Source organism: Topomyia yanbarensis, chromosome 2 (genome assembly GCF_030247195.1).
Source record: "Topomyia yanbarensis strain Yona2022 chromosome 2, ASM3024719v1, whole genome shotgun sequence".
Classification (NCBI taxonomy): domain Eukaryota; kingdom Metazoa; phylum Arthropoda; class Insecta; order Diptera; family Culicidae; genus Topomyia; species Topomyia yanbarensis.
This window is the reverse complement of record NC_080671.1, coordinates 424,475,380-424,502,475: the sequence shown is the minus strand read 5'-3', so window position 1 is coordinate 424,502,475 and position 27,096 is coordinate 424,475,380. Positions and strand designations below refer to the sequence as shown.

The following is a 27,096-nucleotide window of genomic DNA, read 5'->3' as shown; positions in this document are numbered from 1 at the left end:
ACGAAAAAGCAATCTTTGAACACCGTTTGCAAAATCTTTCTCCAAAACGAATCATCGGGAGCGTAAATGCATCTGTTTTTTTTTGCTATCGAACTGTGAGCAAAAAGCTCCCGAATGATTCATTAGTGTTCAACTAACCTCAAACATTGATTGATTTTGATGAAGATTGTGTAAAAAGAAGCGTTTTCAAAGATGGCCACTTTTGAGGTTTTCTTAGTCGAACTTTAAAAATGACACATGTTGTACTTGTTTCAAACCCAACGGTCGCGTTTTGCCCCATGTCACTTCACTCCGCCAACAATCCTGGGAGGTATAAATAGGCCACTTTTGAAAGGTTCTTCGCTGGTTGCGCAGCATCTAAATAGTTGGTCGTCTATTTAACCATGTTTGTTTTATTTTGCTGAAAATTTGGCCATAAGAGTTCTAATACCACGTGCTACGTCAACTAAAATTGATAAATGTGACATTCATATGAATGACTTCCAAATCATCTGGGTGAGACAGCTGTATGATCCACCCACCATCAACGGAAATCAGCACACCGCACCGCTGCGAACCGTTCTGTCAACCGCACAGTCTCGTACGCATTTTTGTTGTAAAAATAACTCCACGCGAACTTTTCGGCTCCCTGATTTCCCCTCCTCTTGTCACTCGATTACTCCACTACCGAAGAAAATATGTAAATTGATTATTTTTTTTCCATTCTCATCACGCCACTACCAAACATCGCAAACACTGGTCGAAATAGGATGTATCTGGTTTCTCCGAGCTCGATGATCGTACATTACAGAACAGAGTGGAAACAAACGACCGACGACCATCCGTCGCCATTGGAGATCTTCAATCTGATTTTTCACGTACCTACATATTTTTTGCCTGCGCGATCTCCAAACCAACCACTCCTGAAAAATGGCCAGCGAAACAACGAAAATAAATCGCTGGCCACACGCCACGCTCAGGCCATCGACGTCGCCGATTGCCCATACTAGAATGTTAATGTATTCTTCAACTAAAATGTCATCAGTTCGAGCGGCGCCAGCCAGACGGTCGGGAAACAGACAGCACGGAAAAGCTAGGCCTTGCCGCGAGGAATGTCTGATCTGGTTCCCCTTCTCCTGCGCGAATGTTGCTGGTGTTCGTCCGTATGATTAACATCCATGTTGATCATGTAACGGTTTTAAGTTATTGTCCTCTTCAGCGGATTGGTTTTCGGGGAAGTTGCTAGGTACTGTGGAAATTGCAGCTGTTCGAGTAAGATACCCGCGGCATTGAATGTAGAGCCTTTGTCCATCGACCCATGGATTCAAAATTAGCCGGATTCCCTCGGTAATCCGTGGATCTTGGACAGTCGTTTGTGATTCATTGATATAACTATTGCGAATTACTGCAATGAACGACATGATGAGGCCATCAGGGTTTGTCTAATGGAAAAAAATAATTGCACAAAGAGTAAAATTATTCATTTATTATGTTCTTCGATACAATTCAACTTTCTACATGTAATAATATAGTTTTTTTGATTTTCTTCGTAAATGTAAACAGAGCAAGCAACCACATGCGTTAGCCCCTTTGACAGATAACACAGTGAAAAATATTGATCAAGGTTTAACTTTATTTTCATAAAATAAAAAAAAATGTCAACACTCGTGCAAAAAAATGTGACTACGTGTATGTGGAATCGGAAAACAAACCCAAAAACAGCACATGGCTTAATAACTGTATTAAGTGAGGTTTAATTTCCCACTTCTAGCACATTGGCTGTTTATTGCGACGTGCTAGGTGTTGTTTATGTGATCATATTCACATCCGCTCTCCACATTATATTGCCATCAATCTCTCACAAGTTCAAGTGCGTACCTCACGGCAAATGTGGAAAAATTAAATTTTCGAAAAACATGTTCCATACACTTTTTACTGCACCCGCGGCATCATCTTACAAACTATTTTACGATTCGCGCAACAGCTACTTACTCGGGATCGGATTCGGATGTTTACGATCCGGAATCAGAACCACTTCTGCTCATACCTATATATGTAAGTGTGTGTGTGTGTGTGTGTGAGTAGGTCTATCGAACAGATAAATACCGCCAAAGGAGACTCACGCGGGGCATTTTGAACTTTAGCTCGGAAAATATTTCAATGGCGCCGCCTGCTTCACTTTTACGATCCAGTCCGGCATCGTTGGTTAATGAACGCGTTTCGACATTCTGATGAAATTCCTCTCGCACTGCCAAGGACGGAGCGATGCCGGTTGTATAAAGGCAATGAAGTGTTTCAAATCATTTTTGAGAAATGAAAACATGGTTGATTCCCGACTATCTCGGTAAAAGAAAAGATGAATTCAAGCATGATTTTTGAAAACACCGTAACTAACAAATGTAAACAAACTGAGATTATCACTCCCCCGCATTCTACGTATCTTAATGTACATGCTGACAAACATTCGTTTCATTATTCGGTAATGCAGCTGAAAAATGCGCAATCGAAATAATGACGAACAAACAACTGACACGTCAACAGTGCATAAATACAGTTTCGTCATGTTAGTTACGTTAGGTTTGGTACTGCTGCAACACTTACGTTATTTTAATTTAATCGGTTTTTGTAACTAAATTATTAAAATTTACTACAATCTTTCTACTAAAATGCTCAATATAGGTAATGTTTCCATAAGGGGAACAAGAGCACGCAGTTCCTTAATTCTAGCCAATATTTTAGAGAAAAAGAATACAAGTAATGTTATTCTAAGCACCACTAATGCACATTCAGCACATTTTTATTTTTGATTATCTAAATCTATCCTACAGTAGATCAAATCTAAATACTTGTGACAATGCGAGCAAAAATGAGACACTAAAATCGACTAATTGAAAAATGTCGAAAGTGTAAGAGTGATGCTCAGAATAACGTAACCTTTATTTGTCTTCAACACACTGCGCAAAAGTGACAAACTACAAATGTTGGTTGTCCTCATTGGCATACTGCCTCGGCGGAACAGTTCAGTTATAGAATTGATTAAAAAATAATAAGATTAGTCACCACAATTGACGAAACTGAAATAACGTAAGTGCAACAAAGATACCAAACCAACGAAAGTAAAACGACGAAACTGTGAGCGTGATACAAATAACATCGTAACTTTAATTTTTCTTCAATCCGCTCTTTTAAATGTCTTGATCGCGAATGTTCGTTCCATTCAATGGAAAGGCGTCTTTGGTGAGCATTTTGGACGAATAATTGGTGTAAAAATCGGTATGGTTTTTAAATAACATTTAAAACAAAACTTCGAAAATGTCATCGCCGTTTTCTCTGTTTGGGTCAAGTGCGAGTTTCGCTGTTTTCAAAAATCCTGCTTGAATTCGAGTGAAAATTTACACGGCACGTTTCATCGAGCGGCTGTCGCCTGTTTCGGTAGAGGGGATGTCGAGTCATTATCATTTGTGTTCTTTATAGGTGGAGCATCCGGAACTAATGTTTGACTAACCCAGATTCTTGCGAGCGAAATTTATGGGGGTGTCGTTTCCAACGAATTTTTACTTATGGGGCACCTGTTCGGGATGATCTTCGTCGATTTCCACTATTGCTACTGCCAACAGTTTGATGTGAGGTAATTTGACTGATTTGTATAATTAATTTGACAAACTATCAAAATGTATCATTCTTACTAGCGAAATGTTCGTTTAGGTAATTAAATTTGAGACATGTGACACCTCCTTCGCATTGCCGTGGAGATGCACCTTATATTGATGTTCTATTCAACCATGTCCTACATAATAAAAACATCGGGAAAATGAATCGTCAATTGATGCCGAGCCGCTACGAGGAACGTCAAAAATTTCAGGCATTTTTGTTTTCATTGTGTTAGCTGTCCTCACCTGCACACAGCTATAATTTTCAATCAACATGTAAAATTATAGCAAAATTACTTCACGAAAGCAAGACACGTCGTGTGTATTTGTGTAAAGATTTAATATTACAGTCGTGATTCGCTGGTTGAACATTTTTTAACTGGACCGCTTTTTGGTTGGACCTCCGCTAGTTGGACCATTGTCCAACTAAAAAGCATCTGAATGCCAAATTCTTATGTCAAATTTACTTTGACAATCAATCTGACAATTATTAGAGATGTGAATAGATGCAATTGCACTACTAACGTCTCCTTTGGAGAGTTTTTGACATTTGTCAGTTGGTCCAACTAACGAATCAAATTCGTTAGTTGGACAGAGGTGTGGCCCAACCAGCGAATCACGACTGTACATGATTAATATATGTACATGAAAATGAAGGTAAAATTACATCATATTTTTTTCTGTGTGCTCCAAGTTGACGGAGCAATTTCAATTTCTTTTTAGCGAATAAGTGCATAAGGTGACCTTCTAAGGCGAACCAAAACAAAACAAACACCGTCAGGAATTCGTCCATGAAATTGATTTGTCATCGGGCCAAAACCGACACCGGCCGTTTCGCCTTCCTGATTATCCGTACTGCTAGCTACTTTTACTTTGTATTTTTGAATGCTTTTGTTGACTCAACTGCTCATTAATGGGGGCCTCTCTAGAGGAGCGAAACGGTGGAACGGATGCGTTACCTTACAGTCAAAAAAAATGTCTAAGCTCGGGTAGAGGGTGACAGCAAATTAAACCATATGCCTTACAGCAGCTGCGTCTTTCAAATTGTGGACATTTAAGCTAGCGCGACAGTACGATTACGACTAACAAAATGTCGGCAGATAGGTAGCGTGAGAACTTGGGCGTTAATATCTTCTGATGTATTTAAAGTAATAGTTCGATTTTTATTCTATTCGGTTGAAAATAGTTACAACAATTTGTCATAAAGGAACACGTTTGTGTCCAAACACAAATACTGACTATTCTGTAAAATTCCAGCAGCCGCTTAGCGACTAACCGTTTTGAGCTAGATTCAGGCGGAAATCGTATACAATGTGGCACACTCGACATTTCCACACAAAGAACAGACATACAAGCTAGAGCACCCTTTCCCAATTTACCTGTGGAAACATTTAAGTTCAAATGTGTTGAAAAACACCATCGAATACATGTTCACATGCGTGAATCACCATTGTATTCAAGTTTGCATGCAAGACCCGTATAGCGATTGTTGACCAATTGTAGGGCCGATTAGTGGCAAATTACTGCTTGGTGGTGACCTTTCAAAACGAGAAGAACAGTTTCTAATGGTGCTCGAGGAGGAGTCAAATGGTGCTGCTACCTATGGCGGCTATGAAAGATAGCATAATTAATCATAAGCCACTATTGTCCTTTGCAGTATGAAGAATCGTCTACAGCTTACTCGTTTCATGGCCGGTCGTCACCAGCATCCAAGTGCACAAAGACTCCGTAGGCCCTCTTCAGGTTGGTCGATCTACCATGATAGCTACCCATGTTTCGAAGACCATTGGTACCGCTTTATCGGCCGACATTCTGACAACATTGGCAGTCCACCACAATCTCCTAATTCGCATCATGCGAACGATGGGTTTTCATTCAAGCAGTCCGGATACCGTCACTTGTAAGTTATTTTATAGGGGGCAAGCAAGCAAGAACAGTATCAACAGCACAGAGTTTTGACGAACTTGCGCTCTCGCTGGTACTGTTTCGATTACGTATACGTTGAGCTGTACCTCAATGAGTGCATATTGATGATTCTTTCGGTTATCCATCGACAAACCGGCATCACTATCCGCGTATTTTGGTTTTCATCATATATTATATTATATTTCCTGATTATACATCATATTATCATGATTTAATCTGTTCCACAATATTCCGCCACGTCACTCGGTCAGTTGCTGCTTGTCTCCAACCTCTCATGTGTCCGAAACTCGCCAGGTTCTGCTCCACTAGGTCCAGCCACCGGGAACGCTGCGCTCCTCTCCGTCTTGTACCTGCCGGGTTGGAGGTGAAAACCAAGTTGGTGGGGTTGTTGTCCGGCATCCTCACAACATGCCCCGCCCACCGCTTGAGCTACTTTCCGGATACTTGGCTCACCATAGAGTCGCACAAGTTCATGATTCATCCTTCTCCTCCACACGCCATCCTCCTGCACACCACCGAAGATCGTTCTCAGCACCCTTCTTTCGAAGACTTCGAGTGCTTGCAGATCCTCCTCGAACATTGTCCACGTTTCGTGCCCGTAGAAAACCACCGGTCTAATCAGTGTGTTGTACATGGAGCATTTCGTGCGGTGATGAAGCTTCCTGGATCTCAAAGTTTTGTGGAGCCCATAGTAAGCACGACTTCCAGAGATCATACGCCTTCTGATCTCCCTGCTGGTATTATTGGCCGCAGTCACCAATGTGCCTAGATAGATGAACTCGTCAACCACCTCGAACTCATCGCCGTTGATCGTAATACTACTGCCCAAGCGTTCCCTATCGCGATCGGTTCCGCCAGCCAGCATGTACTTCGTATTAGACACATTTATCTTCAGTCCTACTCGTGCTGCTTCGCGCTTCAGTCGGGTATACAGATCTACTACCGTCTCCTTGTTTCTACCGATTATGTCCACGTCGTCCGCGAAGCACACGAACTGTCCGGATGTCGTGAAAATCGTGCCCCGTATGCTGAACCCCGCTCTTCGCATTACACCTTCCAGCGCTATATTGAACAGCAGGCAGGACAACCCATTGCCTTGTCTTAGTCCCCTGCGTGTTTCAAACGGACCCGAGAGGCCGCCTGAAATTTTGACACAACACCTTACACCATCCATCGTAGCCTTAATCAGTCTTGTCAGCTTCCCAGGGAAGCCGTTCTCGTCCATCATTTTCCATAGCTCTACACGATCCTCCGTGTCATATGCGGCCTTAAAGTCCATGAACAGGTGATGTGTCGGGACCTGGTATTCACGGCATTTTTGGAGGAGTTGCCGTATTGTAAAGATTTGGTCGTTTGTTGATCTGCCGTTGATGAAACCGCCCTGATAACTCCCGACAAATCCATTTACCAGCGGTGATAGGCGCCGGAACAGTATTTGGGATAGCACTTTGTAAGCAGGATTTGTCACTGTGATCGCTCTGTAGTTTTCACAGTCCAATTTGTCACCTTTCTTGTATATCGGGGTGATGACCCCTTCCTTCCACTCCTCCGGTAGCTGTTCTCTGTCCCAGATTCTTTCGATTATTCGGTGCATGCATTCCGTCAGTTTCTCCGGACCAATCTTGAAGAGTTCCGCTCCTAGACCATCCTTACCATGGCCTTGTTGTTCTTGAGCTGTTGAATAGCCTCGTTAACCTCATTCATAGTGGGCGCCGGTACATCCCCGTCGGCTGCGACACTGACATAATCGTCCTCCTCGAACGCCCAATTGTCCGCCTGCGCACAATTCAGATGTTCATTGTAGTACTGCCTCCACCTTTCGACCACCTCACGTTCATCCGTCAAGATGCCATCTTCCTTGTCTCTACACATTTCGGCCCGCGGCACAAAATCGTGGCGAGAGTCATTCAGCTTCTTGAAGAACGCCCGCGTTTCCTGAGAGCGATACAGCAGCTCCATCTCCTCTCTCTCATACTCTTCCAGGCGGCGTATTTTGTCCTGAAAAAGACGAGTCTGCTGTTTTCGCTTCCGTCGATATGACTCCACGTTCTGACGAGTGGCTTGAAGCAACATCGCTGCGCGTGCTGCATTCTTCTCTTCCAATATCTCTTGGCACTCGCCATCGAACCAATCGTTCCGTCGACTCCTCTGTACGTATCCAAGGACGCTCTCCGCAGTACTGCTTATGGCTGCTTTAGTTCTGGTCCAGCAGTCCTCAAAGGGAGCATCGATGAGCTCCTCCTCCGGTGGCAGCGCTGCTTCAAGATGCTGCGCGTACGTTGTCGCGACGTTGGTTTCTCTCAGTCGGTCCAGGTTATACCGCGGCGGGCGCCGGTATCTTACACTGTTCACTGCGGATAGTTTTGGATGCAGTTTAACCATCACCTAATAGTGGTCCGAGTCGATGTTAGGGCCCCGATAGGTCCTTACGTCGATAATGTCCGAGAAGTGCCGTCCAGCAATCAGAACATGATCAATTTGCGTCTCTGTTTGTTGCGGTGATCTCCAGGTGTATCGGTGCAGGAGGCGGTGCTGGAAGAAGGTGCTCCTTATGGCCATGTTCTTGGAGGTGGCGAAATCGATTAGACTTAGGCCGTTCTCGTTCGTCTGCTGGTGGAAACTAGGATTGATTTTTTTTAAATGAGTCTAATGCGATTTTATAGCTATCTTATATATCTACACAAGTGGGTAATATGATTTTCGTAAGATTCTGGTCATTTAGTTTTTATGGCAATATGGTTTGACATTTTTATCAGTGAGATTATTGGAGCAAATAATGTTTAACTAAGGGGGACAATTTTTACGACTATCTTAAAAGTAGGAATAACTAGAGGGTATGATTGAATTTTGAAAAGATTCGCAATTAGAGTTATTTTTAGTGGGTAGTAGAGTTGGGCATTTCCATAGAGATTATATAATATAATAGTTAAAACTAGAAGAGACAGGAAGAGCTAAATGCTTCGGGAAGATATTTGGGGGGGGAGGTAGGGGTGTTACTTCTGGGTATAAGAGTCAGGGGAGGGAGGGTAGACAAAGATGGCAGGGAGAGAAAATTATTTCAGTTTCAGGCATCGGGAGATCAACGGATTGATTACAAACTCGGGTGGCCTTCATCAGGAAGAATCATGTACTGGGACGCCGGGTGGTCCTCCTCAAGATGGCAGGGGTTTCTCCAGACGATTTCGTAGTACGGCTCAGATGTGGATCAACTACATTTCGAGTTAAGCGTGTGATGTTCGTGCTGTAGGTCCCGTGTTTGTTGGCTTATTCGATAGAGATGCTTTGATATAGGTGGAAGAGGGTTCTGAGAACGATAAAGAAAATAAGAAGGGGAGGTTAGATTTGTATATTGATGGTTTTCACAAAGGTCTATATAAGGGACGTATAGAGAACATTGCGGCTTGCCAGCACATCTCGAACCGGGACGTTGGTTGGTCTTCCTCAGGCCCGCAGGATATCCATTAGCCGACACCTGGCGAAACTGTACTCGGTGCACGCCCAGACAATGTGCTCGATGTCGAGATAGTCGTCGCCACAAGCGCAGATACCACTATCCACGAGCCCAATACGCCGGAGATGTGCATCCAGCGTGTAATGGTTTGCCATGAGTCGGGGCATCACACGAATGAAGTCACGACCCACATCCATCCCCTTCAACAAAGGTTTCGTCGTTACCTTAGGGATTATCGAATGTAGCCACCTTCCTAGCTCCCCACTGCTCCACGAAGTTTGCAAACTTTCGAGGGTTCTCCGATGAGTAATACTGAAAAATCCGCTGAAGCAAATTGGTCTTTCGTAAACGTCACCCTCTAAGGCACCCACCTCAGCTAAGGAATCCGCCTTCTCATTGCCCGGAATGGAGCAATGAGAAGAGACCCATACCAAGGTAATCTGGAAAGAGTTGTCAGATAAAGCACTCAGTAGCTCCCGTATTTTCCCCAAAAAATACGAGGAGTGCTTTCCATGTTTCATCGAGCGAATAGCGTCAATGGAACTGAGGCTATCCGAAACGATGAAGTAATGGCCTGCGGGTAATGTTTTAATGACTCCAAGGGTATACTGAATGGCAGCTAGTTCTGCGGCGTAAACTGAAGCAGGGTCACTGAGTTTGTAGGAGGCGGTGAACTTTTGATTGAAAATACCGAAGCCAGTGGACCCTTCGAGATTTGATCCGTCAGTGTAAATCATCTTAGAACAGTAGACTTCTCGGAATTTATTATAAAAAATGTTTGGAACCACTTGAGGGCGTATGTGGTTCGGAATTCCACAGATCTCGTCTTTCATGGATGTGTCGAAGAAAACAGTAGATTCAGAAGTATTTATGAAATACACACGGTTCGGATTGTAAGAAGAAGGATTAATATTTTGCGCCATGTAGTCAAAGTACAGGGACATGAAACAAGTCTTAGAATTGAGCTCAACAAGCTTTTCAAAATTTTCAATCACCGCCGGGTTCAAGATATCGAATGAGCAATCGATATGAGAGTTCCCAAAATCAATTTTTCAACGGGAGAACGCCCGACAGTACTTCGAGACTCATCGTATGGGTTGACGCAAACAACGATACTGAATTCTTTCGAGTTTGATGAAATGTATGTTCGCGGCGGATCGAAAGCAGAAGCATCCGTATTCCATTACCGACAGTATTGTTGTTTGATACAACCTAATTAGGTCTCCTGGGTGGGCACCCCACCATGTTCCGGTTATTGTTCGAAGAAAATTGATCCTTTGTTGGCATTTCTGTTTCAGATACCGAATATGGCATCCCCAAGTACCTTTCGAGTCGAACCAGACCCCTAGATATTTTACTGTGAAGACCTGAGCGATAGTATGACCCATTAATAGAAGCTGTAGTTGTGCTGGTTCACGCTTCCTAGAAAATACAACTAACTCAGTTTTCTCCGTGGAGAATTCGATACCCAGCTTAATAGCTCAAGCAGACAAATTGTCCAAGGTATTCTGTAATGGTCCTTGTAGATCGACAGCTTTGGGTCCTGTTACAGAAACCACGCCATTGTCTGCAAGTTGCCTTAACGTGCAGGAATTGTCAAGACATTCATCAATGTAGACATAGAAATTGTATAACAGGGGGCTTAGACATGAGCCCTGGGAAAGACCCATGTAGCTAAATCGTGATGTCGATAAGTCACCATGCGAAAAGTGCATGTGCTTTTCCGACAACAAGTTTAGTAAAAAGTTGTTCAAAGTCGCTGAAAGACCATGCAGCTTCTCTGAATGAATGTTGATCGAAACTGAATCAAAAGCCCCTTTAATATCTAGGAACACTGATGCCATCTACTCTTTGCTAGCATAGGCCATTTGAATTTCGGTACAAAGCAACGCAAGACAATCGTTCGTCCCTTAGCCTTTGTGAAAGCCAAATTGTGTATCTGACAGTAAGCCATTTACTTCGACCCAATTGTCGAGGCGGAATAGGATCATTTTCTCAAACAACTTCCGGATACAGGACAACATTGCGATCGTACGATACGAATTGTGGTCGGAGGCTAGTTTTCCTGGTTTTTGGATGGCGATGACCTTAACTTGTCTCCAATCGAGTGGGACAATGTTAGTCTCAAGAAACTTATTAAATAAGTTCAACAAGCGTCTATTGGCAGAGTCTGGCAGATTCTTCAACAAGTTGAATTCGATTCTGTCTGGCCCTGGAGCTTTAAGGACGATTCAGACGATACATCAGCTTCCGTCAACGTCAACGGAACGTCACCGTTCCGTCAGGATAAGTTAAATACTTTTCTCTTGCGCCCGTTCACACGTGCCGTACGTCAAAACGTTCCGTGCCGTTGATGTTGTGTGTGAATGCCTCCATTTAACTGCATGTAACTTATCCTGACGGAACGGTGACGTTCCGTTGACGTTGACGGAAGCTGATGTATCGTCTGAATTGGGCTTTATTGTTACACGACAAGACAGCAAGTGAGAACTCCACCATCGGAAAAGGTGTTTCCTTCGCGCTATCGTGAGGCGACGCGGCGCTGTAGATCTTCTGTGCCGGGGCGGAATACGGACAAACCTTCTTGGCGAAATTGAATATCCAACGGTTTGAATATTCTGCACTCTCGTTAGTATTGTTTCGGTTTCGCAAACGCCGGGTCGTGCCTCAAAGAGCGCTCAATTGCTCATCGATGTTTCCATCGTTAGTCCGTCAACGAACCCGCGCCAGTAACTACGTTTCTTGGCTTTCATCAAACTCTTCATTCGCGTTTCTAACGTCGCATATTGTCAATAGCTAGCGAGTAACCCGTCGTCCCGAAAGATCTTATACGCGGCGGCCTTCTACGCGTACACCTCTGAGCACTCTATGTCCCACCACGGATTAGGAGAGCGTTTTTGTATGTTGTTTGTATCCGTGTCATTTCACCCGTATTTAAAATTGTCAAATTTAAGTTATCGCAAAGATCGTGAATTAAGGAAGACCGGTTATCATCATAGAGGCAACCCCATGCTGTACCGTGAGAGTTAAAGTCTCCTAAAACTAGTCGCGGTGCTGGCAGGGATTCTAAGATGTCTTGTAACCATCGGTACCCAACCGCGGTGTTGGGGGGAATATATATGGAAGCTATGCAAAGACCTTTGCCTTTGGTTGTTACTTGACAAGCGACAACTTCAATACCTGTTGTCGAGGAGGGAAGGTTAATTCTGTAGAAGGAATAGCACTTTTTGATCCCCAAAAGGGGGTGTCTCGATCCAGGCGAATAATATTAAAATCGTGGAAGTTGAGATCTATATCTGAAGTTAACCAGGTTTCACATAACGCAAATGCATCGCAACTCAAACTATTTATTAAAATTTTGAAGGAATCGATTTTCGGGATGATACTTCTGCAATTCCACTATAGAACAGTGATCAAATCCGTGACCTCTTTCGATGAGTTAGCCATCGAAGGATACAATCGCTGAGAGGAGGGGCCATTTAGCAGTCAACTGCTTCAAAAATGTTCTCACTGTAGGGAGAAAAGCTAACATAAGACTTTGAATAGGATCAGTAATATTGAAAGTTTTTATTATCCAGTCCACTATGTCCGAGAGTTTGATAATTCCAGTGCTGTGATTATTCTCGAACTGAAACAAAGGAACACTTGGGATTTTTGATGTTCCTGGAAGTGCTGGGAACTCCTTCTCTGAGCTTAATGCTCCGAGACCAGGAGCTAATTGCTTCGGTTTGGTTGCAACACTTCCAATAGATGTCACTTTCGGAGCCCCGTCAAGGGACACCTTCTGGCCTTTACAAAGAACTTTAGGAGAGGAAATGTTCCTCCTCTTCCTATAACTCCTAGGCACCCTAGTAGATGTTTCCTCTTGTGGATCACCAGCCTCGCCCTCGTTAGGAGGCAAGTGAGCATAGATGGTTGTTGAGGATGGTGGCGTAGCCTTCTTTAGCATTTCTGCGAAAGAATGTTTGGATCGTCCCGCAAGGGAACGTTTCAGTTTATCCCCGCGTAGTTCATACGCGGGACATGCCGACATATCATGCAGACTCTTTGTACAGTAAGGACACTTTTCGGCTTTCTTACTGCACGAATCATCTAGATGATTCTCCCCGCACTTTCCACAGCGGGCCTTATTGCTACAATGGGTGGCTGTGTGACCCAATTGTTTACACTTTGTGCAATTCATGACCCGCGGCACAAACAGACGCACAGGCAGACGAACCTTGTGCAAGAGGACGTAATTTGGCAAAGCGGTACCAGCGAAGGTCACCCGATAGAAGTTTGATTTGGGGTACGTTTTTGAACCATCCCCCGCAACTACTACTACGCTTGCGCTCAAGTTTTTTCACTCGCTGAAGTAAGCGGTCTCTAAAACGGCCAACCCCGTACTTCAGCAGATCCTCGCACGTCAAGCTCTCATCGGTGACGACGCCTTCGGATTGTACCTTTACAGCTGGAATATGTACGTTATAATCCCGCGTAAAGTGCTCACAGCAAGCAATATCGTTTGCCTGCTTTGAGTTGGCTGGCAACACCCTTATCTTGTCCGAGCAGACCTTTGAAATTTCGGTCACAGCCGAGAACCGTTCTGTCAGGTGTTTAGAAATCTGAAGAAGATTCAGTCATTTAGTCTTGGACCGAAAGAAGACCACAAATGGACCAGTTGAGAGTTCTGGATAGCATTTGGGCCGGGGGGAGCCTTAGAAGTTGAACCCGATTCAACTTCCATTTGACCATCCGGAGAGGGAACCATAGAAAACGTCAACGCACGGGGTCAGCGCCCGCGCAGACGGAAGAAAGCAATAAATGTGTTACAAAAGACAAAAACCACTTAGCTTTAAACTGGTGTCCAACGACGAACCGATCCAGCTTATACAGCTGGCTATTGTTTAATCCTCACACGCGAACAAAGGACTGAGGACCGAACCGAACTGGCAAAATAACCTTGAATGCGGATTAGCACTATTCTTTATCGCCACACAGCACTACGGACTAGAAAAAACAACTTCTGTCTCGATGAAGAGCTCGAAAACGAATGATGGAGCAATGCTGATGTTACAGCAGGGCATTACCATTGCATACACACTGGATAATAGTGGATATTTTGTAAAAAATCTTATCACGTGAAAAATACTTTTTCTTGGCGTAATATTAACCAATTTTTTATCTAGGAGCATCTTAACACATCTACAAATTTGGCATTATCCACAGCTGTTAAAATTTCTAGAATCTGTTGGAAAGCAATGAAGATATAGCAATTTGAAATAAGCGTTCCGATTAATTTGGAGGCTTGGTAGTTGGAGTATTAAGATTGTTCATATTGCTCCCACTACAACAAGTCCATTTTACCCCCTAAGACATTTTATTTGTAAACAGCCGTGACCATTAGGTTATTTACTGACACAGTTAACCTTACTTTTCTTGATAGTTCAATTGTACTGTTTACATGGACTTAGAAAAATTTTGTGGACGACTAGTCCATGTAAACAGTACAAGCGAACTGTCAAAAATGAACACTCAAATTTATTTGTGACGTCAGCGAAAGTATTCAATTAAACCATTTCCTCGTGACGCGTACTTATTATGGCGAAATATCTGTAATAGGTGGAATTACTATGATGTAACCCCATTTTCAGAAAAAAGTTAATATTTCACCTCAAAAGACCTTATATTCTACATGCCGAACTTAACATCAGCGATAGACATGAATGCAGATTTTGGTTTTAATCATATGTTCGGATGTGAGGATTAACAATCCTTAGAGCAGCCTTTTTTAGTTGGCAGCTTAAAGCTAGAATAGTATAATTTATTAAATTTTAAGTTAATTGTGTAATATATAGTCTTACAAATTTTGTTTTTCCTCCTGCAGCCCCAAAAAGGCTCTTAAAAACGGTCAGCAAATCGCGTTCGCCGGGTTTTTACTAATCTGCGGTTAGAAGTTTCAAGAACACTGTTAACTTCTTTAAGTTTTAAGCATGTATGTCTACTCTAACCTTATTCTCAATTATCTTTAAACGGTCTACACCACGTGGAGGTGTTCCGATATTCAATCACCTGTACATATCATTTGCATGTTAGATTAAGGCGATATTTGTATATTTAAGTTTACTTACGTATCTTAAGATAGTTTTAAGCGATCCTGTGATACCGAAATAGCGTTAAGATTAGCATTAAGGAATTATTAATATTTAGTAGATTTAACAAATTGTAGGTTTAATTTAGGTATTCCAATTGTTAGCCTTCCTTCACCTTCTATCTGTTCAGAAATGACAGCTTGTCCCGTCATCAATTTTCTCTACACCGTAAACTGCTTGTACGTATTGCTGTGTATAACCTACCCAGTCCTACAAACCAGGGGGCTGGCTACCACAACAATCCCCGACCCGTAATCCTGTTCCGGCTCCTTTCACCGGATCAGCGTTACCCTCAGCAATCTCCAGAACCGCCAGTTTTGCGACCGGACGTTTATAGGTACCGCTGTTTGTTCGCACGATCGCCTGTCTCACTCGTCCGTCGCTGGACATAATCGGTTTCTCTATGACACCCCGCATCCAAGATTTCCGTCGATCTCCTTCTACCACGTACACTAGATCACCTTTCTGCAGCGGGCGCGTTTCTGTAAACCACTTCGTCCGACTATTGATGCTGGGAACATATTCCCTTATCCACCGCTTCCACATTTCATCTGCTAGTAGCTGAGATCGCTTATATGAATCTCGCAGAGCATGTGCAACGTTCGTTGGTACAACAACCTCCTGTGGCTCGTTGGGAGATGATCCCCGAAGGAAAGTATTTGGTGTTAGTGCAGGCAAAGGAGACTCCTGCGGAGCGAATACCAGCGGCCGACTGTTGATCATATCCTCAGCTTCACACAATGTAGTTTGAAGAATTTCTTCGGTTAATCTCCTCCCGTCGTTCAGAGCGCTCATCACCTCTTTCACCGTCCGAACCATTCTCTCCCACACTCCCCCCATATGGGGAGCAGCAGGGGGGTTAAAATGCCACTGCGTCCTCGCATCCGTCAGCTCTTCAGCGCACGCCTTCTGCACGTCACGGTACAGCTGCTGGATTTCTTTGCTCGCCGCACGAAAATTGGTCCCGTTGTCCGAGAAGTATTCTGCAACCGATCCTCGGCGACAAGTAAAGCGCCTGATGGCCATCAAGCATGACTGGGTATTGAGGCTGTGAGCCACCTCTAAGTGAATGGCACGAACGACCAAGCACGTGAAAACGACAATCCACCTTTTTTCCGCGCGCCGTCCGATCGTAACTTCTACTGGCCCCAAATAGTCGACCCCCACGAATGTAAACGGTCGCTGGTATGGTGTGAGCCTTTGAATTGGTAGCGCAGCCATTCGTGGTACGCTTGGTCTATTCTTGTGGACCTTACACCAAACACAATGTTTCTCCACATTAGCGACGACGGAGCTGAGCTTTGGAATCACGAACCGTTGTTTAATTTCACTCTTTACCGTCTCCCTGAAGGCATGACCACACTTTGCATGAAAATATTGTACCATTCTTGCCGTCACTGCGTTATCTTTGGGTAATACTATAGGGAATCGCAAATCGAACGGCAAAAACTCGGCATTTGCGGTTCGTCCCTCGAGCCGTAGAACTTCGGAAGAGTCCAACAGTAGCGTCATCTTGTGGAGTGGACTCGATCTCTCCAAGGGTATCCATTGGTCTTGTTCCAATTCCTGATTTTTTCGGAGAGTTTTTATTTCGTCTCCGAACGCGTCACTTTGAGCCATCCGGAACAGAGCTTCTTCGGCTCTCCGATATTCTCCCTGCTGTAGTCCAACTCTGGTTGCTGTTAGCGCTCCCCGGATCAGCTTTTCTTGATTCGCCGTAGGCTCAAGGGTTTCGATAGATTGACCACGGCATTTTCTTCGGCAATTGGAGATGAAACGGTATAGACAAGCTACCGTTCTGATGAGGACATTCCATTTGGAAATTCGATTGGTGTCGATGAAAGGTCCGGTCAGCACTATGTCGTGGAAGAGAAAAACCGCCCGCATTTCTGTCGTCGTGTTTGCTGGAGGTAAGACTTGCTGTGGCCACGTTTCCGGTGCTTGGCAAATGAATTCTTGTCCTCTGAACCAGGAACTTCCAGGCTCCATGGAGGGCATACGTCCCCACTTGGTCAAGCAGTCAGCGATGTTCAGTTTCGACGGAATCCATCTCCAATCTGACAGGTTTGACAAGCTCAGTATTTCCCCGATCCGAAAACCGACGAACTGTTTATACTTTCGTTGATCCGACCGTATCCACGACAGAACTGTCTGCGAGTCACTCCAAATGAAAACTCGATGTATTTCAAGTGAGTGGTTTTGTCGAATCGCCTTTATCATTTGTGCTGCTAGCACTGCGGCCTGCAGCTCCAGTCGCGGTATCGTTAGCTGCCTTAGTGGAGCAACTTTAGATCGAGCCATTACTAAAGAACAGCTCACCTCTTGGTTGACGACAATTCGCAGATAACCTACGCAACCATACGCATTCTCACCAGCGTCACAAAACACGTGCAACTGGATTTGGCCGTAACTGTCTGAGTGAAGATTCCCAAAATAAGACCGGGGTATTCGCACTCGTTCTATTTCCGGTAGCATCTCAGTCCACTGTTGCCATTTGGCATTAGAATCATCGTCGATAGGCTCATCCCAATCACACCCGGTCCGCCAAAGAGCTTGAACCAACATTTTGCCCAGCACGGTGAATGGAGTAAGTAAACCCAACGGGTCGAAAAGAGACATGACGATGCTCAGGATTTGACGCTTGGTCGGGCGCATTCCGGAACTTATGACTTCGTCCTGAGCCGGAATCGAGAAAGACAGCACATCCCATTTCGTGTCCCAGATGAGACCCAGTACTCGCTCCCGATCGGTGACCTTGTCCTGGTGAAAGTGTATCGTTCGCTCCTGGTTCGGTTCTTTTAATTCCCGTAGAACCTTCTCCGAATTCGATGCCCAATTTCTGATTTCGAACCCGGCCTTCGAGTGGATGAAATGCACCTCTTTGGCACGCTTTACGGCTTCTTCTTCTGAGTCGACGCTGTCGTAATAGTCGTCGACATAATGGCGTTCCACGATAGCCTTCGCTGCATCTGGAAACTGTCCTGCATACTCCTCGGCATTTAAATTTTTGACAAATTGTGCCGAGCACGGAGAGCTGGTTGACCCGAACGTTGCTACGTCCATTACGTAAACCTCGGGAGGACGACTGGACTCAAAACGAAACAGAAAGCGCTGAGCCTGTTTATCCGCCTCTCGTATGCGCAGCTGGTGGTACATTTCGCGCACGTCACCGCCGAAGGCAACACTCTTTTCCCTAAATTTGCATATCACTGCTGGCAGCGAAGTAAGTAGATCGGGACCTTTCAATAAGTTAGAGTTGAGTGATGTCCCATTGACTGCGGCAGCAGCGTCCCACACCAACCGGACTTTATCAGGCTTCTTTGGATGAAGCACCACGTTCAGCGGTAAATACCACACCTTGTTCGTCGCTGTCTCGCCCAACTCTGCTTTTGTTGCCTTGTGGCAGTACCCTTTGCGCTGATACTCCACGATTTGCTGGAAAACGTTTTGCTGTAGTTCCGGATTTCTGGAAAGCCGCCTCTCCAACGCCTTCAAGCGACGCACCGCCATCGGGTAACTGTCTGGAAAGTCAGGAACATCGTTTTTCCATAGCAGTCCCGTCTCAAATCGATCCCCTACTCGAACGGTTGTTTTCTGCAGAATATCACGCGCCCGTTTATCTTCGTTGGATTCAGCAAGGGGTACCATCGATGTAGAGAGCTCTTCCAATGCATATTGTGCTCCAAGCATCTCATGCAACTCTTGGTTGCTTACGGTATGAGTGATGTGGTGGTTCACGAACGCTTTTGCCGATGACACCGGTTTATCTGGTCCGTACACTGTCCAGCCTAGCGCGGATCGGACGGCAATCGGTTCTCCTACTCCACCTACTCGTGACTCCAATGGCGCGAACAAGTGTAAATTGTCCAGGCCAATAATTATTTGCGGTGCATCGGCGTCGTAATCGTTTGCAGACAAGCCTTTCATATGCTCGAAACGATTCGCCAGGTCTTGAATCTTGATGCTCTGTATTGGCAGCATCAAATTCTTTACCGTACGAACACCCTTCAGCTGGTGTTTAGTGTTTGATCCTCTCGGGGAGATCAACAAATCCAACCGTCGAGATTGGTCCTCATGCCGCTTCACATTCGCTGTCCAGTGAACCACCAATGGTTCTGGAACACCGTCAGCATTCAGCTTGTCTGCTACTGTGCTCTCCAGCAATGTTGCAGATGCGCCTTCGTCCAAGAAAGCGATCAAATTTACAGACGACTTGCCATTATGCAAAGTTATCGGTAATATGCGAAAAAGGACTGAACGGTTTGAGCGAAGATGAGTGTTGCATTCGACATCAGCCACCTGAACGAGCTCTTCAGTGCGATGGAGCAATGGATGATGCCCACCTTTGCAATGGTCTATGTTACACCGAACATTGAACGTGCAGCGAGTTCGGCCGTGGTCACACAGGCATAATGCACAGAGCTTATACTTATCTACTAATTTCAGTCGATCTCGTAGTGTTAGTTTCTCAAAGTCGTCACAAAATCGCACTTTGTGGTCCGTTCTCTTGCAAACGACACACGGTCTTTTTCCCTTGGGAGCCGACGTGGAATGAGCTACGTACGGCTGGACGTTTTGTGCTGAATGGGTGTGCACAAACTCCTTCTTTCCCTTAGGTTTTCCGACCTCTCTCTGCCCCTTTGTTTCTAGGCCACTAAATTCGGCTACTTCCGATACTTCTGATACGATTTCGTTGGTAAAATCAGTAAACAGCCTAAGCGGAGTCCCTCTCTTGCCCCGCTTGAAGCGTACCCAGTCCAGTTTATACTCGGATGGTAGCTTACTAACCAGCTCCTGGACTAGCATTGGATTACTCAGATGATCATGTAGTCCAGCGGCTTCGAGATGATCACATAACTGTTTAACAGTGATCCCGAAGTAGAGGAAACTTTCAAGTCTATCCAGACTTGGTCCTGGAGCTCTACGGACTTTAGCTACCAGCGATTTCAGTAGCTTTTCCGGATTGCCGAATAACTTGCGGAGGTCCTCGATTACCTCGGGAACCGACTCTGGCAGTAATAAGCGACTCTGCACAGCTTCTTTCGCCAGACCCTGAAGGCTGTCCTGGAGTCTCTTCAGGTTGTCTGTATTGGTGAATCCACAAGCTGCTGTAGTAGTTTCATAGCAACTTATGAACAGCGGCCAAACTTCCGCTTCCCCTTTGAAGATAGGAAGATGTTTTGACACTGCATGTCGCGCGGCTAGCTGTTCCGGAGTTGGTCCTCTAGCTGGCCCTGCTCGCTGAAACCCCGTTCGGTTCTGTCTTCGGCGATTTACAAGATTCCGAAGAACGGTTTCTTCCTCCTCCGTTAATTCCTGCTGCAATATTGAGTGTTGTTCCTCTTCCTCATCTTGCTCCTCGTTTTCTTCGTTGTCCAGCAACAACGACCGTAGAAATGCGTTCCCCCTTTGATTATGGGAAAACTTGCTTTGGTGGGAATTGCCAGTTGAATTCCACCCCGACCCGTTTAGCATTAGCGTTGGTTGCTTACGATCAACTGTGCCCGATTTCCGACCGTACAAATCCCCGGGCACTTGTTTGGGTATTGGGAATTCTAATTTATTTTTATTTACAGCATTTGCTTCGGTTTCCGATGGATTGCATCCGGCCCGTCGCAGGTCCTTTGGATAAGCCCCTCGTGGATCCGTTGGAATGGACTCCATCCACATCCGCACCTTGTCGGAGGTTCCTTCTCTTTCGATAGCGCCTTCTTCTTGGTCGCCTTCGGGCAGGCAAAATATCTCTTCACGAGCTCGCTGGAAGTTAACTCGAAGTTTTTTCTGTTGCTCCAAGAACTCCCGTTCGTCTGCTAACTGCTGCTCCATCAGTTTCTTCTCTTTCGCCAGCATTTCCTTTCGCTGTGCCTTTCGCTTTTCTAAAATTAAGCGCTCCATTTCGAGTCGCTTTTCATGGATGATTTTCTTCTCTTCTAACTCTGATTCCAGAGCTTTCTGCTGCAACTCCATCTGTTGGAGGGAAATTTCCAAATTCGCCCCTCTACCGGATTCTGAGCCACCATCGCTCTTTGTGCCGATCTTCTTCGTCGGCCCCTTCTTACTGGGCGCCTTCTTGTCGGTACGAATCGGTACTTGCAGCAGGGTGCTGCATTTCGAACAGTTCCACGACGCATCCTTCACCGATTCGGTCACACCGGCACAGCGAAAATGGGCCCACGAGTCGCATCGGTCGCACTGGACCATATCGTCAGCGTAATCATCATCGTCGCAGTGGATGCAGCTTCGACCAACAGCTTCCGCTGATGCCTTCTCATCAGCCATATTTGAGGTTAGATCCGAAAATTCCTCCAAAATTTCTTTAAGTTTGTTCGGATGTGAGGATTAACAATCCTTAGAGCAGCCTTTTTTAGTTGGCAGCTTAAAGCTAGAATAGTATAATTTATTAAATTTTAAGTTAATTGTGTAATATATAGTCTTACAAATTTTGTTTTTCCTCCTGCAGCCCCAAAAAGGCTCTTAAAAACGGTCAGCAAATCGCGTTCGCCGGGTTTTTACTAATCTGCGGTTAGAAGTTTCAAGAACACTGTTAACTTCTTTAAGTTTTAAGCATGTATGTCTACACTAACCTTATTCTCAATTATCTTTAAACGGTCTACACCACGTGGAGGTGTTCCGATATTCAATCACCTGTACATATCATTTGCATGTTAGATTAAGGCGATATTTGTATATTTAAGTTTACTTACGTATCTTAAGATAGTTTTAAGCGATCCTGTGATACCGAAATAGCGTTAAGATTAGCATTAAGGAATTATTAATATTTAGTAGATTTAACAAATTGTAGGTTTAATTTAGGTATTCCAATTGTTAGCCTTCCTTCACCTTCTATCTGTTCAGAAATGACAGCTTGTCCCGTCATCAATTTTCTCTACACCGTAAACTGCTTGTACGTATTGCTGTGTATAACCTACCCAGTCCTACAAACCAGGGGGCTGGCTACCACAACATCATATTTTAATCAAATGCACAAGTTTTTTTTGTCAAATGAAATCGTTTCAATATACTTTTACTTCTTGGTAGATCAAGTTTCTGTGAGGTTAACAAATATTGACTTGATTTGGCTACCTGTTTAGTTGGGGGGGGGGGGGGGCAACAATGTTTGTTCCCGAATGGCAACAATACGTAAATCAAATTCCGTAAATTTGAACAAAATCAACGCAAAAACGATAATTCAATTTATTTGGAGTCCGTTAAATTTTCCCTGCCGATTAGACACGATATATCTATATACAACTTCATCGATTGCTTCATTTTACTTACGTTTAGTATTTTCACTTATTTCCGTCACTTCCGGGAAATGGTCTCGTACGGTCGTCTAACCCTTATCATGAGCTCGGTTACCTGCGATGCTTCAATAGCACGAACTAGCTGTAACAGTCCTCTAGCCTTTAATAAACTCAACCGTACTATTAATTATAAGAATTCAGCACCGTACTTTTAGCTGTTAATCCACTCCGTACTACTATATATAAGCAACCTTAAAACAATCCTAAACCGTACTTCTAGCTATTAGTTTCAATTTAATTTCGCTTTAATGACTATCTCAAACCACTTTTTTAATCTCGATATCTTTCTTCGTCGTCGCTATCCTTTTTTTTTTTGTTTGTTTACCACTGACTTGTCAGTTACCCGCTGTCCCACTTGCAGCTGGGGCGGCTGACCTCGTTGAGGGTAAATTGATAACGGAGGCGCGTTCGCATGTTGCGTAACACTCCCCCCCCCCCCAGTACACAGGCTCCGGGTTCCTGTGTATTCGATGTTGCGCCGACGTCTAGAACCGCCAGCTTGACTGCTGGGCGTTCGAAAATGTTCGCTGTTGTCCTCACTGTTGCACTACGAACTTGTCCATCCTTCAGCTTGACGTCCACAATACGTCCTTTGGGCCACGTGTTTCTTGGCAGATCTGGATCGACAATGACGACAACATCACCAATCTGGATTGGTTTAGCTGGATAATGCCATTTTGTGCTGCGATTTATCGACGGCAAATACTCTCGTAACCATCTCTTCCAGAACAAATTCGCGTGAGTTTGTGATGTTTTCCAAGAGTTCGATAGCGTAGCGAGGCTTTCGTCGTAGGGTAGTAATGGTTTGGAACCACTGGATGAATCTAACAAAAAGTGGTTGGGTGTGATGGCTTCATGTTCGACATCCTCGATGGGTACGTAAGTTAAGGGTCGCGAATTTAGGATATTCTCCACCTCCATGAGGCTGTTCCTGAAAACTTCGTCGGTTGGCAATCTTGGAAGCTTCATATTATTCAGTACTTTCTTAACAGACTGCACCAATCTTTCCCAACTTCCACCCATGTGTGGGCTACTCGGTGGCAAGAACGTCCACTTGGTATCTGGGGTTTCGAGCTCTTGCATGAGCTTCTCCTGATCTAGAGAGCGAATTGCTTCGGTCAGTTCACGATTTGCTCCAACGAAATTAGTTCCACGATCACTGAATAGTTCTAAAGGCGTTCCACGCCTGGCCATGAAGTTCCGCAACGCCATGATACAGGAACTGCTATTAAGCGTGTGGGCGATCTCTATATGGACGGCACGGACTACTAGGCACGTGATGAGCACACCCCATCTCTTCTCAACGCGTCTACCAACGACTACCTGCATCGGGCCAAAGTAGTCGACACCAGCATAGGAAAATGGTCGAGAATATGCTGCAAGCCTTGCCAGCGGAAGGTCAGCCATAACGGGCGGTCGCGGACGAGCCCTAGCATTCATACAGGTCTGACATTCTTGCCGTACCTTGTAGCAGACTCTTCGCAACTTCGGGATTCGGTACTTCTGGCGCAATTCGTTAACTGCTGTTTCATGGTTCAGGTGATGGTAGCGCTCATGAAAGAAACGTACGATAAGTGTGGTAATCGGGTGTTTATTCGGTAGCAGTATAGGATGAGCGGAGCCTGGCTGTATGAATTGGCAACCAGCCGCCCTTCCAAGCATGCGAAGTACCCCATTATCGTCTAGGAACGGTGAGCATGTGTAGATCGAACTGTGCTTGGGAATACGAGCTACCTTTCTTCCGTCCTCATCCTTGGAACGCAATAGCAAGGACATTTCTTTACTAAACTCATCTAGCTGTGCTTGTATATAGATCAAGTTTTCGGCTTCAGATAACTCCCTGTGTTTGAGGATTCCGATCGTGGGTGTACTCTGATGTATTCTAGCCCGAATATTGCTGTAAAACCGGCGCATATAAGCAACAACTCGGACAAGCTTTCGCCAGCTCGAATATTTAGCAAAGTTAATGACTGGAACTCGAACAGCATGAAGGTTTACCGAATGGTTGATTTCTGTTGTGGTAGTTCCGTGATTCATCGGCTGAGGTGGCCACGAACTTCGCTGCTGCCACATGAAGAAAGGCCCGTTAAACCATCGGCTTGATGACGAAATATCAGGAATTCTTTGCCACTTCGTGCCTTCATCTGCGACATTCATTTTTGTCGGAACCCAGAACCATTCCGAAAGTTCACTGTTTTCCAAAATTTCGCCAACTCTGGCGCCGACGTACTTGCTGTATTTCCTGTGATCCGAACGCAGCCAACAAAGAACATCTCTCGAATCAGTCCAAAAAACCGTTTTTGTACGGCTATTCGATGCGTCTCTCCTATCGCCTTCGCCAGGCGTGTTCCAATCACTGCTGCTTGAAGCTCCAGTCGGGGAATCGAAACGTACTTTAGTGGCGCTACACGAGTTTTGGCAGTGACGAAGGCACACTCTATCGTGTTGCCCTCTTCGTACCGAAAGTAGGCGACTGCTGCGTATCCGTTTTCGCTTGCATCGACGAATACATGCAGTTGGATTTCATTGGATTTGGCTGACGACGTTGTCATCGTTCGATAACACCGAGGAACGGAAACTGTTTCGACGTTGTGTAACACACTGAGCCATGTTCTCCACTTCTCGAGTTGCTGATCTGCTATTGGTTCGTCCCAGCCAACATTAGAACGCCAAATATCTTGAAGTAGGACTTTCAAGAACATCAGCACGTTTGCGAGAAGCCCAATCGGATCGTAGACTGACATGAGGATTCGCAGCACCTCCCGTTTGGTTGGGGCTTCCTGTCCAGATAACAGCTCGTGCTTGCATCGTTGCGGAATTTTGAATGTGAACGTATCACTGACAGTATCCCACCACATGCCCAGAACTTTCTCGGTTGCTAGCTCCCCAGGCTTGTTCAAATCCTTTTGAGAAGAACTGTGATCACCCATGACATCAATAACTTTTTTCGAATTCGACAACCATCCCCGGATTTCAAACCCTCCTTCAGCGTGTATGAACCGTACATCCTGCGCCAGTTTCACCGCCTCTTCTTCCGATTCGACGCTATAAAGCATATCGTCGACGTAAGTTCCGTTACAGATCGCCTCCACTGCTTCTGGAAACTGGTTCTTAAATCGACCTGCGTTTAGATTCTTGACGTACTGTGCGCTGCTGGGAGAACAACTCGCACCGAACGTCATCACCTGCATGATATAAACCGTTGGGGTATCGCTGAGGATTCCATCATTCCACAGAAACCTTTGGCTATGCTGATCTTCGTTGTTGATCTGCACTTGATGGAACATCTCGCGAATATCCCCTGAGACCGCTATACGATACTCACGAAACCGCTGTAGAACGTTTGGAAGAGGCGTAACTTGATCAGGTCCTTTCAACAGAAACGAATTTAGTGAAACGCGGCCTACCTTGGCTGCTGCGTCCCAAACCATGCGAAGCTTTCCTGGTTTATTGAGATTTACAACTGGAAAGATCGGCAGGTACCACGAGCGTCCCTTATGCATTGCTTCTTCTTGCTTCGAAAGTTTTCGAATATATCCTTTCGCTTTGTAGTCCGCTATCTTCTCCTGGAGAACTCTTGCCAATTCTGGTTCCCGTACCAAGCGCTTGGCCAAACACTCATGACGCTTCAAAGCCATAGGTTTACTGTCCGGCAGCTAGATGTCATCATACCGCCACAGTAAACCGGTCTCGAATTTTCTTCCTAGTTGCTTCGTGTTCGACTGCAGTAACGTCATCGCCCGTTCATCATCTTTTGACATCAGCGACTTCCCAGTAAGCTGAACTCCGAGGCTATCCAGGGAGAAATAGTTCTTAACAGTAGAGTTCAACGCATCGCACTGGCAGATGTGATAGCTGTACGTACTATCGCTGCTGGACGTTGATGGTTTTACTACTGAGCACGGACCGTAAACTAGCCAACCTAGTCGAGTCAATACGGCGGTAGGCTGATTTTCACTCCCTTCTCTTGAGTCGAGTGGATACTCCAACCTAGTGTTGTCTACACCCAACAGGATTCGCGGTTTAACTTCAGCATAAGATGCGATAGGAAGACCGGAGAGATGTCCGTAATGTTTCACCAGATCCGAAATCGCTATCGATTGAGAAGGAAGATCTAAGCTTCGTACTGTGTGTACCTTCGACAGATGAAAGCGTTGAGTGGGAGTTTGGGAACCCGCGATGTCAACTGCAAATTTAACCGATTCTTCTTCGTATCTGCCTTGACCACCAGTCCAAGACATACACAACGGAGTTTTCTCGCCGTTAAGACTCAACTCCTCCCACAGACTATGTTCCATCAGAGTGGAGGTCGATCCTGAGTCAAGGAAGGCGTAGGTGGTAATGGACTTCTCCTTTCCATGTACCGTGAATCTAATGTACTTCAACAGTACTCCCCCAAGCGAACAGTGATGAGTGTTACAAGAGGTGTTTTGCAATGAACTGTTTGGCACCTGTCTCGCGTGTTTGCTGTCGTCGTGCAACAACGGGTGATGAAGGTAGCTACATCCATTTTGATCACAAGGGATTTTCCTGTCACAAGTTTTAAAGTGCTTGGTCAAACATTTTCGACAAATCTTCTTTTGATTGATCAGCGTCCATCGTGCACTTGGCGTCATGTTGAGAAAACTACTACATTTGTTGAGATCTTCGCACTC

At 45.0% G+C, this 27,096-nt stretch overlaps 3 protein-coding genes across 4 annotated transcripts; all 3 read right to left on the bottom strand.

Annotated features, from left to right (window-relative positions):
* Nucleotides 1-1,404: 1,404 nt before the first annotated feature.
* LOC131685289 (uncharacterized) lies at nucleotides 1,405-26,079 on the bottom strand. 2 transcript variants are annotated; one of them, XM_058968902.1, is made up of 2 exons: nucleotides 22,416-26,079; nucleotides 1,405-1,421 (listed from the first exon to the last, which is right to left on the bottom strand). In XM_058968902.1, exon 1 carries the CDS (start codon nucleotides 26,077-26,079, stop codon nucleotides 24,595-24,597), a length of 1,485 nt encoding a protein of 494 aa, XP_058824885.1. In that variant the 3' UTR covers nucleotides 1,405-1,421; nucleotides 22,416-24,594. The 2 variants fall into 2 exon arrangements, with proteins under 2 accessions (XP_058824885.1, XP_058824884.1); XM_058968901.1 differs by having other exon boundaries at nucleotides 22,416-26,046.
* Nucleotides 14,745-16,495, bottom strand: LOC131685293 (uncharacterized). Its single transcript, XM_058968914.1, has 4 exons — nucleotides 15,117-16,495; nucleotides 14,997-15,057; nucleotides 14,850-14,929; nucleotides 14,745-14,794 (listed from the first exon to the last, which is right to left on the bottom strand). Exon 1 carries the CDS (start codon nucleotides 16,356-16,358, stop codon nucleotides 15,348-15,350), a length of 1,011 nt encoding a protein of 336 aa, XP_058824897.1. The 5' UTR covers nucleotides 16,359-16,495; the 3' UTR covers nucleotides 14,745-14,794; nucleotides 14,850-14,929; nucleotides 14,997-15,057; nucleotides 15,117-15,347.
* On the bottom strand, nucleotides 16,417-21,416 carry LOC131680951 (uncharacterized). Its single transcript, XM_058961665.1, has 2 exons — nucleotides 16,476-21,416; nucleotides 16,417-16,431 (listed from the first exon to the last, which is right to left on the bottom strand). Exons 1-2 carry the CDS (start codon nucleotides 21,414-21,416, stop codon nucleotides 16,417-16,419), a joined length of 4,956 nt encoding a protein of 1,651 aa, XP_058817648.1.
* Nucleotides 26,080-27,096: the final 1,017 nt, after the last annotated feature.